Source organism: Gracilinanus agilis, chromosome 4 (assembly GCF_016433145.1).
Source record: "Gracilinanus agilis isolate LMUSP501 chromosome 4, AgileGrace, whole genome shotgun sequence".
Classification (NCBI taxonomy): Eukaryota; Metazoa; Chordata; class Mammalia; order Didelphimorphia; family Didelphidae; genus Gracilinanus; species Gracilinanus agilis.
Window position 1 is genome coordinate 123,789,517 of NC_058133.1, and position 22,665 is coordinate 123,812,181.

At 33.3% G+C, this 22,665-nt stretch overlaps 1 protein-coding gene across 7 annotated transcripts in view; it reads right to left on the reverse strand.

Moving 5' to 3' along the window:
• Positions 1-22,665, reverse strand: part of ESRRG (estrogen related receptor gamma) — a 584,537-nt gene that overhangs the window by 96,446 nt on the left and 465,426 nt on the right. For all 7 annotated transcript variants that reach the window (XM_044674415.1, XM_044674416.1, XM_044674412.1 and 4 more), the window contains one exon: positions 13,745-13,861. In XM_044674415.1, the coding sequence (XP_044530350.1) occupies positions 13,745-13,861 (117 nt within the window). The remainder of the gene's footprint in view (positions 1-13,744; positions 13,862-22,665) is intronic.

Consider the following 22,665-nt stretch of genomic DNA (forward strand, 5'->3'; position numbering starts at 1 on the left):
AATTTTTTACTAAAACAAGTTTTCATTGTGCTATAAAATTGGAGTGATTCAAAGATTCTGAAAATTGTATAAGTTTGTATATGCACGCACATGCATATAAACTTTGATTTACTCTGCTTCATTTATATTTTTCTTCCATTTTTCCAATTAAATTCAGGTCCCACCTACTCCAGCATGTTTTTCCCAATTAAAATATCCATTTCCTTCAACATTCCATCACATGTAGAAATTCTGAAAGCATTTTTTCTTATTATCCTATACTGGCATGTAAATAGCTCTTTTCCTAACTGATCTAAGCTATTGAGATTATAAAATGCTTTTGAGCATTTGCATTTTGTTAATGTAATATACCTAATGATATTAACATCAATATACTTAGGTTATAAAAGTATCATAGACTCAATGGCTGCCTAACATAAGACACTGCCTAATGTAATAATTTCATTTTGCAGAGTTAAAAACAGACCCAGAAAGGAGTCTTACCCATCTTCATAGAAGTGTAAATGGGGAGATTAAGGGGTTATTACACCATATTCAGTGCTCTTTCCATTATAAGTGAGCCCAATAATGAAACTCACAGTGTTTTGGGTGGGTGGTGGTGGTAGATAGTCAATACTTCCTTTAATCTGTACCCTAACATTAGAAAAATGCATTGAGGTTTTTTTTAAAAATCACTTCTTCAATTCACTGAGATGGAAATGTTCTGGGACAAAGGAAAAAAAAAAAGAAGAAAAATAGTTCCAGGGGATTAAAACATCTTAGTTTCCTAACAGTGATAGAACTTCTTAAGATATAAGAAAGCAGGGATAAGATTATCTTGAGCAACAAAGAACTACATATACAAAGATATATCCTTTTCTTTAATTAATTTTTTTAATTTACAGAATTTTTCTTAAAAGAGAAAAAGATGTAACTAGATGTCTTCTATGTATGATAAACCTACCTGGCACATTTCCATAAAGAAAAAAAAATTAATGTTCCTTCTAAAAAGAAGTAATGATTTGCTTTAGAAACATAAAATTGAAAACATATACACTGTGCTATAAGTATGAAATAGGATTAATATATACAAAGGCTTTCCATTTTTAATTTAAGAACTTTTAATTGCAAATTAAAATAGTAAAGCATTTAAAAAGATAACATTCAAGTTTTGTTTGGCTAGTATAGTCATTTAATTTAAGGCTTCAACAATATTTTAAAAAACAAAATTAGGAAAGGCAACCAAAGAATTCTTTTTTTTTTTTTTTAATCTTTAAATTTTGTGTACGGATTGATAGCAAGTATATGTTCCAAGGCAGAAGAGCAACATGACCTAAGTAATGACGGTTAAGTGATTCACCCAAGGTCAGCCTGGAAGTAGCTGAGGTGACATTTGAACCCAGAACCTCCTATCTCTAGACTTCAAAACTTGTTGAAAAATAAAAATGATAGTTCATTTTATTATATGCCTTTATGCAAATATCCCCCAGAAAAGTTCTTTTAAATAAAATTTTGGAGTGAGTAAAAACAAACAACAACAACAAAAATACCCTTAAATTTAGTCATCTTAATTTGGTTGTAAAAGTCTCAGATTCCCAAATGAGGTTGGCCAATCAACACTCTTAGAAAACAAGAGGAAAAAGAAATTAGTATCCTATCAGAGATATAAGTTGTGCCATCCCTATCCTATCATTGTCAGTCTTATGTAAATTGGAACATGACACATACCTAGGCACAAAAAGATACCTAGAAAATAGAATTAGAAATTGAATGGGAAATTTTTGTTCTTTTGCCCGGAAGGGTATTGGTCAGATCCTTAATTTTATTTGAATACAATTTTATGGCATACAGTGCAATTTACTAAACAAATACCAGCTGTAGTAAAACATCTGTTGGGGAAACAGGAAAAATAAACTCATAAAAGCAAATGAAGGTGTTTCCTAGCTGTAGTTTCACATATATGTAAATACTAGGCATATGGGGGAGTTCTCAAAAGAAATAAATCACTCTTATTAGAAATCAAGCATAAAACTGGTAAACGAGTGGATTCTATGTTGTAGAGTGACATACTAAAAGATGATTTTAAAGGAAAAGAGAAAACACACACATAGAGTGACACAGCACACACACATCCTGTAGAAGAGACTTAAGGAGAAATAAAGAATTATCATCTGTCAGGTAAACAGAAGTTTTCAAAACATGAAAAAACTGTGTTTGAGTATGAATCTGTATCTACATCTATAAGTATATAAAGCTATATCTACATACAGATAAACATGTAAAAATTCTACAAAAGCTACCCTTCTAGATTAGTGGTGTCCAAGTGATCTGAAGAGGATGGGTCATCTAAAGAACTTAATAAACACTTCACTAAAACTTTTAAGAGAAGTATATGGCTTAAAAAAATGCTCAAGAGATCTATCCAATGGATCCATCTTGTAGGATAAAAAAAACAACCATTGCGTATATTTACTGGCTTTTTTTAAGGCTCTGAAGAAGCTCTTCCTATCTTTGTAATAACATGAAAATAGAATTTTTTGTTCCTGATGATTTGGGTTGTATTCTCTCTCCTCTATGCATTCTCTCTCCTTTCTCTTTTCACTTTTGAGATACAGACTTTAGGTTAAAATGAAAGATATAATGCACATAAAACCAAATTCACATCAGTAGTATAAAACAAATCAGAGAGTGGTAATAAATGTCAAGAGTTGTAACAGCAAAGGCAAGCAGCTAGCGTGTTCTTTTAAAAAAAATTTTTTTTATCATACTTAAAAGTGAAATACCTAGCTGTTATCTTGGTGCCTGCAGAACCTCCCCATTGTAGATTCAATAATACAAGAGGCTTCTTATCAGCAGTGAGGGTGACTGATTGGAGCTGTGATACGTTTAGACAATGCACTGTATTTAACTGAATTTACAGATGCCCCAACTCAGATGTGGTAGTAAACGCCAGGGACTAATAGGAAATTAAACATGTACAATGGACTAACTCCATTTGCTCTCACACACTGTAATGTGTTTAGTTAACTTACTCATAGTCACACTTTATCTTTTTCTCCATGGATTCTCTGGGATATGTTTCAAATTGGAGCTAGATTAAATCTTCTTTTCAATCCCCCCCCCCAACAATTTTATTGCTACTTTTCCTTATTATTGGCTACTCTTGCTCTTGCAGAGATAAGCTAAACAAGATGACCCCTGGTACTCCCACCCAACCCAATTATCAGATAGTCAAGCAAGTAAAGTGAAGGTGCAGAAGATTCCATGATATTAATATTAATATAACATGAGAGGAACAAAAATCAGTCACTTATTTGAAAGCAATGGTGTATTTAGCTCATTTGAAATTTAAATGTGAATTTTAATGTACCTGGTAAGTAACACATACACAGAAAGAGAGAGCTGGAGAAAGGAGAGTGTGAATAGGTCAGTTCAAGAATTATTTTAACTGCTTGTTGTTTAGTATATTTGCTAGCAAAAACAGCTGTTAATAGGCATGTGTGTATAGGAATAAGCAGTACAACGATGACAGTGGGGGGAGGAAGAAGATGCTAAGGTACTCCAGAATTTTCATCTGGGTAACACAGAAAGGTAATTTATCTTGAGATAAATTCAGATAGATCTCTAGATCTTCTAAGGAATTCTTTGAAAAAAGGCTGTCCACAGAAGAGACTCTTTTATAATAAAAGCACTGAATCCATAATGGTTTTATTGTCCTTATAAAAATGTAAAGGACTGCTATTGTTTTGAATTCTGGTAAACTAGGCAGTGTATAAACAACTGCTCTTCTGCCCTTATCACAGACAGATAAATTTCCCCAAGGCCTAAGAGCTTAACTGTTGTGAAATTAAAGCCTAAAAATGAAAATAAAAACATTGATTGAGATGTATGGGTATCCTATAAAACAATGGATGCTAAGGGTCCAGATGATAAAGTATGAGCATAATTATTCCTGTTTTTCCTGTCAACCTGTTTTATATGGGGGGGGGGGGGAGAGAGAGGTTTAGAAGGGGGGAAGGAATATCTCTCCAGCAGATTAACTTATAAACTATTCAAAAAATAAGATCAATATCGAGGATGGTGGTGAGAAGTCTATTCAAGATTTTTTTTCACTATCTCCTCCCAAAATGACTAAGATGTAAATGAAATGCTTACAAATGTAATGTGAAATTCTGTTTTCAATATTAAGCAAGTATGGAAAAGGGAAGAGACACATTTTAATAAGGTGGCCTAGAAGGTTGGTAACTGATAGGGATTGAATTATAAACTTGATACAAGAAAAAGAAATACATAAAACACATTTCTCATCCCCAAACACTATATTCAAGTACTATGTGTTATATTGAAGGGAAAGAAAATAATTATTGAGTTCAGAATAATTCTGAAAGTTTTATGATAACTGTGGATCAGTACAAAAGAATAATCCTAAACTTGGCATAGCAGGGAATCTCATCCATATGGAAAGATTGACTCTAATGACACATTACAAAGTATTACTTCACATATGAAGTGAGGGTGGCAGCACAATGGAGAGAGCACAGGAGTTAGGAAAGCCTGGACTAAAAAGCAACTTCAGACATTTACGACTTTTACAAGTCATATCACCTCCATAAGTCTCAGTTTCTTCAACTGTTAACAAGAAGAGGTTAAACTCGATGCCATCTAAGGTCCCTTCTAGCTCTAAATTTATGATTTGATAATGATCCCATAATCAGTGTGCATAATCATAATCATCTTAATCATCGTATGCATTTTTCAAAAGTATGTTTATTTTTAAAAAATAGTACAAAGATCATAGTTATGTACAAATCTGATGCAATCCCTTTGCCAAAAAAACAATTCACATTTTAATTTCTTGCAAATACATTTTCACCAAGTTAGAAGATAAGTACAGAGTGCTATCATAGCAGGTGGTAAAAAAAGATAATGCTGTATTAAAATCCGGTCATAATAAAATATCCATTACCTACTGAAATGGACTTCATATTAATCAAGCTCTTCTACAACAGTGTAGTCCAATAAATGTTACTTCTCTTAATCAGTTCTGATTGGTATTTGTTATATGAGACATAGACAAATCTTTGACCAATCTTTAATTAGGATCACTGATGAAATATTTATTCTTTTAATTTGAATTTGGAAAACCAATGAAGCCATGTTTGCATCTTTTATCAACTAAAATATTATCTTTTTATTGCTTTAAAAAGAAAACCGAGCAGATTAAAAAAAAAAAAAGTTCTCTCAAGGGAAAAAAAATGCACCTTTGATACAACCATAGTTGCCCTGGGTCTATTTCATTTTGTGCAAATATTTTATATAGACATTCAGGTCATAAACCAATTTTAGTCTTCTTTCGGGGAAGCTAATACACAGATTTCCTCAGTCTAAATAGAAAGGGAAGATATTTTTAGATATCATAGGACCTGCCTCAGATTCAACAAATCATAATATAATCTGTCCCAGTGCTTTAAGGTGTACTCACTCCAAAACAATACAGTACCATGGAGGGTGCCTCAATAGTCTTAGGTCAATTTTAAGCTTTCAGAGCAGTGTCGAAGCAGTGTTAATTTGTCACCTAGTGCCAAAACCATCTTCCTAACTGGAAAGACCATTTTTAGAAGCAACAATATATAAGTGCTTCAAGATCCTTTGCAAAATTCATTAACAGAAATAACATTAACAGAAGTGACCAAAGAATGTCTATAATGAATGAAGCAGGAAAAAATTATTTTAGAAAATATGGGGAAATATTTATATATGATTAAGACAAATGTCTACCCTTTCTATTTAACAAAGAAGTCCAAGTTATACACAAGTTTTAATCTATACCTGGGTCTGGTATATTTCCCCCACACCCCAATTTTCTTTTCTGTATCACAGTAAAACCATTGTCTTTGGCAAAGAATGTACTATTTTCTTGGTATGGATAGACTTAAGCTCTAACATGCCCACAAGTTGTTCTGGACATAATATATGTGAACACATCAGTGGAAGGAGTAGAAGAGCAGGGGCAGTTAAAATACTGATGTTTATACTTTAAAACAATTTTTCACACTGTCTCTATGAAACCACAATGCTGTAATCATCTTTATATCAGAAAATGGTTTGAAATGGTCATGCCCTAAGCTGGCCTAAAGATAGTGTCTACTTTTAGTCATAGTTTCTGAGAAGCATCAATAGATAACAATCTCACAACACTGTTTCTTGTTACTTTACATGTTACAAGAATGGAAAGTAAATAGGTTATTTATTTCTGTGTCAAATCATAAAAGAATATAAAGAAGCATCCCCAAGGTTTTCATTCACAGAAATAGATTCACTATTAATTAAACCAGAAATCCTTGATAGAGACATTAATTCTAAGTCCATATGACCTTTTAAAATAATCTTGTGGAAAAAAATGGGAAAAGCATCACTATTGTACTTATGTATAGTTGCAATTCTTCTCAGAATCCTCATCATTAAGGGTTGAAAAAAGAGGAGGATTTAAATAGAAAATACATACAAATTAAAATGGTGACTGTCGGTTTGAATTTTATACATTTTATTATTATTTAAATGTAGTTTTAACATTTAAGGCATGATATATAACATGATCACTGCCAGTGTTTCAAAAGGTTCAAGTCTTTATCCGTTTACTCACTATATCATTTTTAAGTGTTTAAAAAGTATAAATCAATTATACCAGGCAAAGAAAACAATGACAAAAGTAATCAAAGTAAGGACATGATTTTCAAAAAGCTGAAACTTTAACATTTAGTTATGCTCAAGTTAGTGATTTTCAGTATTTTAGAGTAGTGGGCACCAAGAGAAATGTTCAAATTTTGTTTCCTTTGGGTTCAAAAATAATGATAATGGACATTTAAATAGCAATGTAAATAAGGATAGAGGAGTTTATGTATGTGATCTCACCTTCACAACCAAGCTTTGAGTCAGGAATTGTAGTATTTATTATCTACATTGTACCAGTGAGTAAAACTGAGGCTCAGAATGTCCCACTTTTCCCTCTGCAAATAATATTCATCCTTAGCTGTTACAGACTGTATCAAAATAGTTTTAATTAGATCAAAGTGGTAGTTAGAGAATTTTCAAAAGAACAATTCGTAAAGAAATCCTCCAGGGGCAAGGGCTACCATCTCTCTCTTTAAATAGTTGATATAAGGTTTTACACTTAGTGTACAAAAGTGCTGTTGACCTATCCAGCTCCTCTAAACTAGTATTGACAAAATGCTTCAATATCGAAAACAAACTCCTCACATAAAGCAAATAGTTATGAAATCTTCTAATATGTTATGCACCAATGCCAAGCCATCTTTTAAAGAGTGAACCTTCCTCTATGATAAGGCAGCATCAATTTTTCATGAGAGCTATCTATACATAAGTAACCTCTGTCTTGACCAAATTTATCATTAGAGCAGAAGGAAATCTAGTATTTCTGAGGTTTATTTGGACTAAATCAAAATCAACAACCAGAAAAAAAAAATCAGAGTATTTTAGGGTTGTGTAAAGAAGAAAATCAAATTAACTTTTCATTGTTTCTATGAATTAATCAGGCACCTACACTGATGGGACCATTAAACACAATATGTTTTATATGAAATTTATACACACACACATATACACATGTATATAATATGAAATTACAAGGGGTCTGTGCAGGAACATTCTCTGTCCTGAAGGAGCTTGCAATCAAAGAAAACTGGAAGAAACTTTAGCCTTATTTCTACATTTCTCCTTGGTACCAAGAAATTAAGAAAAAGAAAATAAGTCCTAACCAAAACAGGAAATAAAAGATAAGAATGAAAACCAAATGACAAATGATGTCATTAGTGGTGACAATTCAACCCTTCTCAAGATGGATTCAGTATTTTCTATCCTTCTCCCTACTTTCCTCTCATTTTGTCTACTTATGCTTTCTATTACTTCTGCTTTCCTGCTGCCTGCCAATCCCCTTTTTGTTGATGCATTTTTGCCTATGGTACTATTTGACCCAAATGAGGGCAATAAAGTCTAAAGATAAGGGCTACATTCCACAAAGAACATAATACAAGTAGACTGAAAAAGGTAATGCTTTCATGAATAGGAAGTTGGTCTCAGAATCAGGATGAGCTGAGTTCAAATAACTACCTGAAAGATGCTCATTGTGGACAAAACTCACTCTCATTGCCACACTAACTTAAAAAGTTTTAGAAGCTGCCAGCCTACATTGGGATGAAGGAGGAGTTGTAGCCCACTTACATCATTTAATTCATATACCCAGACCTATCCCTAAACCTGGATTTAAATCACAAAAACACCTAATGTCAAATTCACAAACTTTATTTATACTTTTGTCTCTTGTTAAGTTTAGCTCCTTCCACAATGCACAATCGAATCAAGCAGCTCTGTGCAGATTATTAAACTTAAAAGCTCTTAGATGTTTGCTTCTGAGCTTTCGGCAGCACAGTGGAATAAGCTAATAAATGGAAGGAGCTATAGCACCTTTGTGATTCCTATGCAAATACTTCTTAAGAAAGCCATTAATGGGAATTATAGAAGGGAAAAGCCAACTAAATACGTGGTCCAGGAATAAACAGCAAGATTCAACTAGTCTTTGGAGTCTTCTGTTCTGTTTATGATTTTTTAGGGCTAGTGACCATGTAGAATTATTTTGATTTTTCAGAGGAAAATATGAATTTTTTTATTGTATCTTAAGGACTTGTCTTTTGTGAAGGATTTTAAAGGATGCTAAGATTTTTGTATGAATTAATGAAGTTCTTTTTCTCCATGGATTAGGGGATCTTTTGGAAATTTCTAAAGTTTGTAGGGCTATAGAAGGATTGTCCTAAATCTATCCATTTTAGTCTCCAATTTTAAGATAATATTAACATATTCACAATAAAATAAAGAAAATATACCTCCAAATGATTTTTATATAACAAATAAAACATTTCTAAAAATGTTAATGAAGTATCACACACATTCCTTTGAACTATTATTCTGTTGAAAACAATCAAAACTGAATTCATTTTTGAAAATCCTAATTAATGCGCTGTATTCTGGCCACTCTAAAACCACAAAATCACTTTTAGATGTAATTGAATCAGTTATATATCCATAAAATGGTGGGGCAAAGAAACTTCCAAAAATTATGTTAAAAATTCAAAATTACTCCTTTGGCATCATCTTCACTATATATTATCATGATATTGTTCACCTTATTTAGATTGTATGCCATTGTGATTGTGAGCATATGTGTGCCTAACACTTAATATCTTCCCTTTACATTTTATTTAAGGATCTTGTTAATTCCTCAGAGTAGTGACATAAAATAATTTCTTTGAAAGTTCCATAGATTTAGCCAAAAACCAGGGATCAATAGCAAGACACTTTCATAAAAAGGAAGATGGTAGTAATTTGCAGCCCCCCTTCCAGGTTTCTTTAGTTGCCAAGAAAGTACTTTATTGATCAAGATAGTTTAAAAAAAAAAGTGATTAAGTTTTTACTCTTTTTTTGTGGGTATTCTTAGTCCTTCTCCCTCATCTCCAATCACAAACAGGATTTCACATCAAGGTATTAGAGAGAATAACTCATTGGTTTACAACTCTAGGAAAACATCACTTTGGGGTCTTTACAAGCCTACGTTGTACAGGGTACACTAAATTGAGAATCTGATCTCCCTGATTCCACACCCTGCTTTACAAAAACACACCATTTGCAGATCAAAGGGAAACAATTTATGCTTTCATCCCAGCTGACGGACGATTAAATTAAAACAGATCAGCAGTGCGGTGCATGGGCAGGTGGCACTCGAAGCCACAGTCGGCCTCAGAGCGATTAAATTGCGGCGGAGATGGAGGGCCTTCCGCTCCCATTCCCGCACTTACAGATCAAACGGTGACAAATGAGATGTTACTGCTCTTGTAAAGCAAGGCTACAATCTGTCAAAATCCAACATAATTTGTGACCCTCTGTGACATCCTCTTTCTCTTTTTTTTGACATTTGAATACAGTGATTGTACTAGAGTCAAGTCCATTTAAGTGAATATAGTCAATTCTATCTAAAGGAATAGAGCCTGTTAGCTCCAACATGGTAGCTGAATATATATCTGGTGAGTACTCCAGCGACCCTTTGTGTTAAGTGCATACCATTAACAATGAATTCTGATTTTTTCCAAGTTATATAATTTGATATCTTGACAGCCCAGACACTTAAAGCACTACTATTTGTTTTAAATGGCTTTATTTTATTGTTTAAATGTCAGTATCAAAATAAAGTAATGCATATAGTCTTGTCAGTTCTAGTACAGGGGGAAGTGTTCCTGTTGAGAAGAGTATTGAAAGAGTTTGCTCTAAAAATGGACTCAAAAGTCAATTATAATGTCTCTTGGCTGAATCCTTAAATGACTCATGAAACGTATTTATACTGCATTTTCTGTTTAACTGGTGAATTTAATAAGGTACTGAAGCATAAACAGCAAAGTGAATATAACATCTTAGTTTAAAGAAGTTGGAACTATTGCCAAGTAAAATGCAAAACTGTTACATCATTAAAGAAGGAGAATTGAGAAAGACTGAACACTTACAAAAGATGTATTATCAAAGGTGATCATGAGTTTATATTTTATAAACCTTCTCAGAAAAGCCAAAAATGTATAAAAATTCAATCCATGTAGGTGGGTTGGTGCTTGAAGGGGAAAGATAACAAATAGATTCAGAGAGCTATTTTTGAAGATAAACAATGTGTTGAGGAAGCTGGTTCTTGTCTATTTGATACTCAATTTTTTGGTTATTTTAGAAGGAGAACTTAGTTTCTTCTTCAAAGAAGATAAAGATTTTCCCCAAACACTTTTGTCTGCTAGAGATGGTAAAATGCCAATTTATAGGGAGGAAAATAATTTAATAGTTACCTTAGTAATTTTATAAGTAATCTGAGAACAAAAAATTCCACAGAAGTTTTTATATTTTGTCCATTTCTGTTCTGTTACTTGCTTCTCTGCTGACTCTTCTACCAAAAGTACATCTTATTTAATAGGCATAATATTTTAATTGAAAAATATTTTCCCCCAACTTTATGAATGGAATGTAACTGATTTGTTTACAGAAACACATTAGTCTGCCAATCAGTTTCCAAGTCTAATCTTTCAGAAGAGTCCACTGCGAACATAAAAGCTTCCTCCATACTTGGCAAGTTGTACTGTGATGTACACTAATCTATCCTTCATCATGATAGACCTTATATCCTGTCCAAGCTTCATGACCTGTCATCACCCCATTGTTACCCACAGTAAAAAAAGAAAACATGACCAACAGGCTCCGGCATAAACTCTCAACCTTGCCTATTAAAGGCAGGGACTTAGCAGTAGCCTCAGATGTCATGAAGGTCACGTATTTGGCTTATGAAGGCACTTCACCCCCAAGAGAAGGAGGGGAAACCCTGGGGTCATCAGCCTCTTCTGTCAGCAGCCCATCTGAAGTGTCTGCTACAGCTGATGACTACACATGATTCCCCCCTGGGTTCCCACTGTCAAAATTAGCCAGCATTGGCCATATTTCTTTTTCTTTCCATTTTTAAATTATCGTGAGAACTTATAGAAGTTGGAGGGACATCTGTAGTCACTGAAAACATAACACACGGTGATGATAAAATAAGCAGTTAACGTTATGGTCTTAATTAATCGATGAAGAATAAAAGAGTGAATACTATCATTCTTTTTGGGGGGAAGGTGGGGTGAGGGGGTGGGGGAAGGAGAGGAGGATCCAGGGCACCTAGGTTTATTGAATCTTGCCACTGAGCTAATGTATCCAACTCAAAAACCAGATAGGTAAATCTGCCATTTTCTTTCTTATTTTCTCTTCCAATTGTTTAAAAATGGAAATCTGTTAGAATTTATTTGTGGATCTGCCCCTCTGGTGTCCTATTGTAATAGTGGTCACTGAGGAGAGCCAACTGGCCCATGTTGTAAATAGATTACTTTTTTTCTGAGTTCTAAATGGCAATTTTTTGTTTTGTGGTTTTTATAGAGGCTTTTTTCTGATTTTATAGGTTGGCACAAGCCAATGAACTGATCTCTTTCCCTCCTTTTCCTGCCTTCCCCACCATCACCTTTTTCTTGCTTTTTAATGAAGATTATCCAGTAGAAGCAAATGGAATATTGGGTAGGTTTTCATGTTTGGCTGTAAACATGGAAAGGAGGAAACACCAAGGTACAGGCATTTTAATTTTAAAATATTTCCTGTTTCCAATATGAGAATAAATTGTCCATAAATATTACCTGAAATAAAACAAACTATTCTTCCCTTCCAAAAAATCTTGTCACTCAAGTTTTTGCTTTTTAAAAAAGTTATACAATACATTCCACTTCACAAGGAGAACTTTCCAAAGAAAACCATTGTAATTGTACCTCCCAAATAACATTTTTTTCCCATAATACAAGAACTATCTATTCTCTTTCATTTTAAGCTATTGGATATCATTTAATACTTTCCTTCCTGTACCCTAACAATCTGCCAAAATCTAATTAATGATGCTAAGTTATATTATATTGTCCAAATAACTTCTGAAGCAATGTAAATTAAGCATATATGAATTGATGTTATAGGAATCAACCACCATTTAAGAATATCATTAGCAAAAGAACTAAGTTTTAGATTATATATAGCTGTAACTATTTATAAAGCATAAACTAAAGGCTATGTGATGTAAAACGTAAAACTCAAGTAGTTACATTGTGTAAAAACCAAAACCAAAAAGCCTGCTAATTTTCTTAATAGGATGGGAAGAGCACCATGGCATAAATTTTGTGAATAATCTTCCTAATCTTAAAAGTTAATCACAGTTAAAGGAAATAAACCATCTTTAATTTATGTTCTGTCTTCTTTTTAAAAAAATGGGGAAAAGCATCATTTAGCAAATTGAAAGTGAATTCAGGTTAGGTTTAATGTCCAGTGATAAACACATACAGTATGACTCATGATCAGCTACATTATTTTGATTTCAAGAATGTTAAGTTACTGGCCTTAGCCACAGCTATCACTTGTTGCTACTAAAAGATTAATGTTATCTCCATATTTAAGTAACCCACATATATATCTAAAATTAGACTAAAAAAAAAATGAACAGCCTGGAGGAAAAATCTTTATGTTTCTGTAAGTCAGTTGGGCTAAATTTGAATGGTTAATGAGTAGGAAAATTCTGAGACATAAAAACAATTGGAAAAAAATTAAATGTTTTCAAGGAAATTCCTTCTTATGTAGCATATAAGCCATTCTTTCCAAAAGTAAACTTAAGTTAAAATATTTATATTTGTGGGTTAAAGAGGAAGCATAATGGTAACAAAAATTGTAATAATATAACTTTTCTCAATAGGTATGGGGCATTGAGACTATATCCATATATTTTATGGAATATCAATAATGGCAAAAATATTTGGCTACATTTCAATAATGTAATTTCCATTTTATCTTCTTATATTAAACTTGTAAGCNTGGAAATTATAAACTGAAAATCATCAGAATCAGTGAAGTGTATCTTGAGGTTTCTGTGTGTGTATCATCCCAAGTATCTTACTTGGCATCTTCCTTGGAGGTAAAAAACTTTAGCTACATGCTGCCAAAATATTCAAGAGTAAAGGAGAAGATTTTATTTATTTCCCCCCCACTATCACATTTATACTTACCACTACACTGTTTCTTCTGGTTCTCATGAAAGCTAAAATGTTGTTAACTGTGCTATACTTACCGTTTTGAGTAAAAATGTAGAGCTGTGGGATGAAAAAAGTCTTACCTTCCTTCAGCATGCCAACCTTTAGGCATTTCATGAAACGGCAGGCCTGGCAGGATTTGCGTCTGCGCTTTGTGATTTCACATTCATTTGTGGCTGGACAGCTGTATTCTATATTACCTACAAAACAGTGAAGGGACAAAAGAAGTCATGAGTCAAAATTTTGTGGGCAAAAACTTCAATATAGCCAGGGAAATGCCAACAAAAACAAAGCAAAGCAAAACAGCTCATACAAAATCAAAGCCAATTCTAAGGCCACAAAAAAATTCATTAAGAAGCAACGTGAGAGGAAAAAAGAAATAAATGGCACAGAAACATTAAGATCCATGTTGGTTCTGAAATCTGAACTAAATAAAATGGAGGTTGGGGAAAGGGAAGAGATACAAGGAGAAGCTTGATGACATTAATTAATATTTTCACTACCTCCATGCAAGGTCTCTTAGCCCTACCCCCATGCAAAATCTTGAAGTAGACAATGTTCCTTTTAAAACATTGTTTTTATATGGTTAAGTGTATATGTGTATATTTATTTAGCTAAAGCTATGTGATATTCCTATTATATTATTGTTGCTTTGGTTTAGATTTCTGGTCATTGAAAATAGATGAATTATTCTTATATTGCTGGTGAAGTAAACAAGACTGTTTGGGAATTAAGTAGATTCTTAGAGGGGGGCACAATAATGCTTTTTGAAAATAAGGGGGTTGGATTAGATGTCTTCAGATATACCTTTTCCAAACCTAAATTCATGCCTATACAACTTATAAGTGGACCTTTTATGAACTTACAAGTAAATCTAGGCAAAATGTCCCAATTGATAACAAATTTAAATATAAAAATAAAAGGTTAGGAAGTTAAATTTTTTATTACTTGGATTTTATTTACTCTTATTATATTTTAAGTTTAAAATACAGTCCTATATGAAAATTTGAACCAGATGAAATATCTATGTAGTAAGCATCCATAAAAATCTCCTCACACAAATCTTAAATAGCACTTGTTTTCTTAACTCTAATAGATTTATTGATATTGTGTTCTATAGCTCTTATGTTCTGTTATTTTCACACTCACTTTAATGGAAACTCCTTTAGGAAGGAACTATTCTTACTGAAGCTCTTTTTTTCACCCCTTGGTGTTTCTGCCCACAGTAAGGCGATCAATAAATTTTTGTTGTAGTTACTCATATAAATTACCCTTTCCATGACTAGCAAAGAACTCCGAATACAGTAGGCACTCAATAAATATGTGTTCAATTGTTGTTGAACAGAAATGTATTCAATTAATAACAATGATATTCAACGGGACGGTTTGGGGTTGCCTACAGCTTTATAAAGAAAGTGCCTTTAAAATAAAGCATCTCTCCCTATCAGCTCTGTCACACACAGCTTTAAAGGTCTCTTCTTTTTCCCTAACCCTTTCCCCCTGTTATTAAGTACATTAGTATCTTAATGAAAATGCATTCTGTTTATTGTCCTCTTGGGAAGAAGGAGGTCATCACACCAAATGCATAAATTGTCATCAGAGACAGTCCGAGCATAATTGCAATTTTGCTGCTCCGTGTTTGCAGCACTCAAGGTCCGTCAAAGTCCCCTGAAACATGCGCAGATTCGAGTAATTAGCATAGAGTCTGCCTGGGACCACAGCATTGATGAAATATTTCAGAGTTAATCACACTTTGTAAACACTGATTTATATTGACTACCTTTCTCCAGACTGATGTCTCCTCATTAAATATCACATTAGCGGATTGCAGGCCTGCACAAAGACTAAAAATGCTCAGCAGCTACTAATTCAACAGGAAGTAATACTTAAACCACTTATACCTATTGAAAATTGGTTAAGTATTCATGATAAAGAGGCCTGCACAATATAACCTGAGATAAACCCATCAAAAAATCTTTTACTAAATTAGCACTTTAACTCAAAGCATTTCAACAATAAAACCACCAGCTTTCAACATAACAGCTGATTTTTTTTTTAAGTGATACTAATAGCAAACACGATAAGAAACAAAATCTCCAGGTTTTAAATTAAGAGGACAGTGCTAGTTGTCTTCTTGGGAAATGAAGTCAAATGAAAAGAAGATTGCTCCAACTTTCATTCATTTCATTTGGCTTTCCTCAAGTGTGTAAGGAGAGGTGATGGGGTGATATCCCCAAAAGGTGTGTGGGTGGCTGCAATGACCTGGTTATAAACACAATTAATAAAACAGAGAAAGAAGATTCTCTTAAGAGGTTTGTACCTGAAAAGTCAGAATGAATAAGCATGAAATATTATTTCATTTCTCTATGAACAAACTCCAGTCTCACATTTTAAAATGTATTCTGCCTATTTCTAATTGGCTATTCCATCCTTACCTCAAACTCGATATAGATAAAACCAGAATTATTACACCTTTAGGGCCATGACTAAACCTAACTTCCTTGAAGTCAACATATCCTTAAAATACTTTTTTAAATCACTCCATCCTTTTGTTTTATTATATTTTATTAATTATAATACCAATATCCTAAAGCAAGTCTTTATTATTTTCTAGTGACAAAATTGCCCCACTTTGAAGGAAGAAAAGGAAAATTGGGGAAGGTAAGACTAGAACCTATGTCTTGATACACAATCCAATATTATCATTAATAGATACTTATTTCCCTTACACCTGGCAGGAGATATCTAACAAACGTGAAATGTGGCAAACAAGTAAAATTTTCCAAGTTGACAAACGACCAAATCCTTAAAGAAAATTTAAAAATGGTTTTCGTCATTATTGATGGACTATTTTCTAAAAAGAATCACATTTGTAAGGTGAGGAATTTAGTGAAAAGTAGGCAAAGTGAGTCTCAAAGTAAGGAAGCCCTAGGTTCAAGTAGTGCCAGGAATGCATAGCCTGCCTAGCAATACAGGCAAAGAACTTAATCCCTTAGCACAGTGATGGGCGAACTACAGCCCACGGGCCAGATGCTGTTCTATCTGGCCTGAAGTGTTCTATCTGGCCAGATGACATTATTCCTAATCTGATGACTACAATGAGTAGGATACAATAGAATGAAACTTCAAAAGAGGTGCCTTAGAAACAGACTGGCAGATGAGTATTTCCTTTCCTTTGGCCCCCTCTTTAAAAAGTTTGCCCATCACTGCCTTAGCATATACAAAGAACTAAAACTGTAAATTAAATTGCACAAGAGGAATTTCAATTCCAGGAACTCCCTACACCCAAGAAATAGCCTCTAAATTCACCCTAAACACATACACACAACTCAAGCCCAAAGCCAAACAAATGTTTCTTTATCATTTTAAACTCAGTGTAGAGGCTATAATTCAACAATCTGAAGAAGTGGAAGTCATTCTTATGGACATCAATTACCAGAGAGTAATAAAATAATGCCTTCCAGCAGTTAATGAGGGATACAGAACTATGAGCTCCTACACTAAAATGCCCCAGGCTAATTTGTTATAAAGAAGATAGACTAATTGGTACAAGCAAAGATATTAAGAGAACTGAGATCTGATCCCTGATCTGGCAACACTTTTCCGTTTTCCAAATTTGGGGAGGCAAGTCATTCAATTTTTCCAGGTTTCAATTTCCTCAAATTAAGATTTGTACTAGAGACATCTTAAGTTTTTTATTTGTTCTTTATAAGTGAGCGCCCTGAGTTCTAAAGTGCCTACTGTTTTTCCTGAACTAGTTAGGGTACTTTCTTGCTAGCAATTCTAGCTAAGCTACTAATTGAGCCGGTTCCAAACTATTATAGGCTGGGAGAACATATAATCAAAACTTGTTAGAATGGTGTATAGAGTAAAACCAGTGATTTGAGCTCTTTGATAAGAGATTTTAGCTGGTAGCAGAGGTTCCCATTTTCTCCCTTATTTCTAGATTCATTACTATATCCTGAATGCATAAAACCAGAAGGTTAACCTCCAGTTAAGTGGGAAATTACAGCAAGTAAAAGGGAAAGATACAGGAAGGATTGGATGGTCCTTAAGAAATCAGTACTAAAGGTATGAGGAATGATTATTCCAAAGTCATGAGAAAAAAAAAAAGAAATGAAAACTTAGATAACCAGGAACCCTAAAAATATCTTGAACACAAATCTAAAGTCAACATAAAATCAAGGACAAATTACCAAGAGAATGTAAACAGGAAATATAAAAACAAAACCAAAGAAAATTCTTCAACACATTTCTAGGGGTGAGATACAAAAGGTGACAAGAACAAAAATTGTGGTCTGTGGATGTAATAAAATATGTATGCTTTATAAGAAATTATTTATAAAATGAATACAGAGAAACATGGGAAGAGCTACATGAACTGATACAATGATACAAGCAGAGGCAAGAAAAAAGTACACAATGAATACAACAATGGAAGGAGAAAGTATAATAACAAGCAAAAAAAAAAAAAGATCAAGCATGATTCAAATTGAGAGAGAGGATTCCCTCAACCTAATCCTTCATGGAGAAGGGAGGTGTTATACATTGCAAATATTTTTGGATGTTTAAAAATGGATTGATTTTTTCTTACATTTAAATTATAATACACATAAATGCATTGATTTTTTGCATTTTTCTTTTTTCTGTCTTAAAAAATACTATATTATATGAAATAATTCTTTAGGCAACAGAGGGGAAAGGATACTGAAAATAACTATGATAATGTAAAAAGTAGAAGATGAAATTTTTTTTTAAAGAGTAATAGGGAAAATAAGTTTACCTAGGATATGTTTAAATGAAAATACATACTATATTTGAATATAAAATTATATTAAGAAGAATTACTAATTTAGGGAGATGGCACCTATAAAAGTGGAGGTAATTAATATTAATCTCTATTATTAACATAAAACAGGAATATGCTGAGATCGTGAATAAGTAATGGTTAAAAATGGTTCGATAATGTTGAATCTAGTAAATGTTGATGTAAAGGATATTTAAATCCATTACATCCTTCAGGCTTTACAACAATGCTCTGAGGTGTTTACGAGTGTTACCTCCATTTTACAGGTAAGGAAAGTGAGGGACAGAAACAACTCCAAAGTGTCAGAACGAGGTCTCGAACATGGCTATCACAACAATAAAGATATAAAATGCATGCAAATTCCATGAACATGAGTCTGCCAACAAAGGAAAAACAGATTCATATTTAGAAATTAATATCATTGGCTATCTTAAATGATTTGCTTACACAAAAGAAAACCTCTCTAATTCCATATAATTCCTTACCCCTCTCACTGAATTCTTTAGTTCATTTCTGTTTTACTAAAAAACAATCACCCAATGGGTTCTTTAGACGATGTCTGGGTCTATGAAATTCTGTCCTTGAAAATTTTTCCCTTGTGCTTTTTTTTCCTGTTCAACAAAAAAGTGAATTATACTAAAAAAGTGCTGTCCCAAGCACCTGTATAACATTGTTATATCTAGTGTGGTAACAGTTCAAATGTATTATACCCAGTGGATCACAAGATCTCTAGAGTACACTTGCTTTTCTTGAATGCACTAAAAACTGAAGAACAGACAAAAATATTTCCAGGAGCAAATGTGGACACCTGAGTTATCTGGACAGTCATTATTCAGAGAGATGTGCAAGTTATTGTTCATACAACAGGCTGTCAATTTCAGCTACAAGGTTTTCTTGGATTATATAGCTTGCTGTTTTCTTGGATAAATTTGTTTGATGACACCAGGGACTGAAATGGGCAGCTACTAATGACATGACTGGAGTTTACCCAGTTTTGTCAATAAATAGCTGGGGAAGTTAGCTATACTGCATAGGGAACCAGATCAACACAGAAGCTCTGGTTTTGGGGATTGTTTTTTGTTTTTTAACAGGGCTGACAAGAATGATAGAGCAATTTATAATATCTCCTGGCTGCTTTTCAGAAAGGACCAGACTCTGATTACTTATTTTAGAGTCTTTTGTACAATTAGTTTGCAGGCAATATAATTTTCTCACTCATTGCTTAATAGAATCGTGCAGCTAGCTGGCGGACAGAATAACAGGGTATATGTTAAACTCATGCCTGAAGTGCCAGTGGATAATTTGTATATTCCTTTCAGTCACTTAATGGACTTTTACAGTTTGGAAGTGAAAGGTCTGAATGATGTGAATTAGCATGGCTTCTCAAAATAAAAATATATGTGAAATCTTTACTCCCTATTCATATTATGACTACATTGAAATAAAGCAGATAAATATATGGAATTCAGAATTTCGAAGCCTATTTAAAAGCATTTGTATATTTCCTTCAATTGTTTTAATTTTATTAATAGGGCCAAATGGCTTGAAATGACCCATGGGGCACTTCAAGTGGGGTTTATCCAGTTGTTTTTCAAACATTAAGTGATTTACAAATGATGGTATTTGCTTGAGTGAACAATTATGGGTCATTAAAAACATATGGGTGATAATCTATAGTATTTGTTTTAAATGCCCTGGAATATATATATTTTTTAAAATCTCTCTGAAGGGGTTGACTTTGCATTCTTTTCTCTTTAGAAGGGCAGCCTCTAAAACTATTATTAGAGAAAAAGAGAGTTTTAATTTTCTAAAAGCTTGGGGTATGCTTCCTGACAGTGGATATAACAGTAATGATAATAACAGCAGGAACACCAATAGTTGCCATAATAATACAATCTCAAAGCTGTGTAACACCTATTTGGAGAAATTATTATAAAGTTATTTTTTAAAAGCAACATGCAAGAGAATATATACATGTAATGGGGGTTAACATAAAAAGCAAGATAATGCAAAGGCATTGCAATTTCTCAGAATATTTTAGAAATCTCATTTTGAAATGACCTTCAGAAAAGCCAGCTAAAAACTACAAGAATATTTTTGTCAAATAAATCTCTTTATAGTAAAATAACAACCATCCTTAAAAAAATTCCACTTCCTAGTTGTTTTCATCATGGTTATTAAATTCTAACTTATCCTCTTTAAAACCTTAAGATCATAGAATGAAAGAGACTCAAGAGGCCAGGGAGTAAGGATAAGGAAACTGTGAATCTGAGGGGAGCAGGAAAAAGTCAGTTAAAGGCTCATGTACAGGGCAGCTTATGAGCTGAGCTAAGGATCTATAACATAGAGGGGGAAAAGGAGGGGATAACCTGTGCTGGGAGAGAGAAGATACTATGTGAGTTACAATAAGATTAGTTTGGCTGAACTATGAAGTTTATGGTGGAAATAAGAAGACTGGAAAGAAAGGGTGACATGAGAATAGAAGGGCTTTTAATGCCAAACAGAGGCACTTGAATTTGATGCTTAATGAAATGGAGCCACTAAAGTTTATTCAATAAGAGAGGCGCATGATTATTCTTTGTGAAATTTTGCTTTAGAAGGTTTAGGAAGGATGGAATGGAGAAGGCAGTGGCTTGTCAGACAGAGAGATCAATGAAGAGGCTATTGCCTCAGGCCAAGTAAGAGTTGAAGAGGATCCTATGATCACTCTGGGGTGAATGGATAGAAGAAGATGGATGCCACAAATGTAGAAGTATAATCAATAAAACTTGGGAACTGATAGTATATGAGGGAAGAAAAAGGGAGAAGCTAATTAAAACAATATTTTTAGAAGGTGAATGACTAAAACACTGGAAAGTTCTATAGAGGAGTATGTTTGGAGGAAAAGATAAAAAGTTAGGTTTTAGTCATGCTGAGTTTGAGATTCATTGTGGATATCTAATTCAAACATACAATGAAAAGTTAGTGATGTGGGACTATAACTCAGAGAAAGAATATGAGGGAAACTGGAATAATGTTAGTGCCCTCAAAAGAAATAGGACTAGGATTCTAGATTCATGGTTCTTCACCTCTGCAAAAAAAGTATGGGGAGGTTATTTTCTTCTATCTCTTCTTTGGAGCCAAACTTATTACCTTTGCATATTCAGTTTAGATATTCTACTGTTGGTATTCTTTCTGTCTATAGTATTATATTTGATATCATTTAATTATACTAAAAATATGTTGCTTCCTCTTTTTTCTTCTTTATTCTTAAGGACTACTTTTTGGGAGGGGTGAGAAGACAGTAGAAAAAGTGGGTAATGTAAAAATAAAAGATATCCATAAAACTAATTTTTTCGGAAACTAGAGATGAGGAAAAACAGATAGCAAGTCTGGAAGTAGGAAGTACTAAAAATAGCAGCAATGGTTCCCAAAAGCAGGGATCCAAAAATGGAATCAAATGTCGGTGTTGTCGTCGTCGTCATCATAATCACCACTACTTTATATTTAAATAGCAAATTACACTTTTTGAAACATATATTTAAACATATAATCACATGTATCTAATACTCATAAAATCCTATCCTGGTAATTATAAATGATAAAAACAGGATATTGAGAAAAAAGAATGAACAGAAAAGTTTAACACATGTTGAAAAGGCTAAAGTTGAGAGCAAATTTTAAATCTGTTTAGGAAGCAGATAATAAAAAGGTATATTTGAAGATTTAAAAAAAAGGAAGATGAAAGAAGTAATAAGGACTTGATTCCTGCAGTAGCCAAAAGCTGCCCCAATTCTTTTTTGTTTTCTCTCAGAAGTGGAGAGGGAGGGGGAAAATGTCTAAGAAATTAGTATGCAAGATAGGTAAAAAAACAGGATCAAATTAGGTCCTCCTTACTGAGTTCCAATCTTATGAACTAAAAAGATTTTGATAGACTGAAATAATATGAATTGAATAGGAAATAAGGATAAAAAACCTTATACTTGGGTTCAAAATACCAACATCAATGGTAAGAGGTGAATGAGGCATGGTGAGATATTAGTTTGTCAAAAAAAAAGTGAGAGTTCTAGTAAATGGTAATTTATAATGTCAAAAGCATGAATAGACACCAGAAAATCAATTATGATCTCTTGGGGAAAGTTTACCTTCCAGAAAAAAGGAGATGACAGTCCAACTGTTCTTTTACTGTGGTCAGAGTAGATCTGAAGTTATATGTTC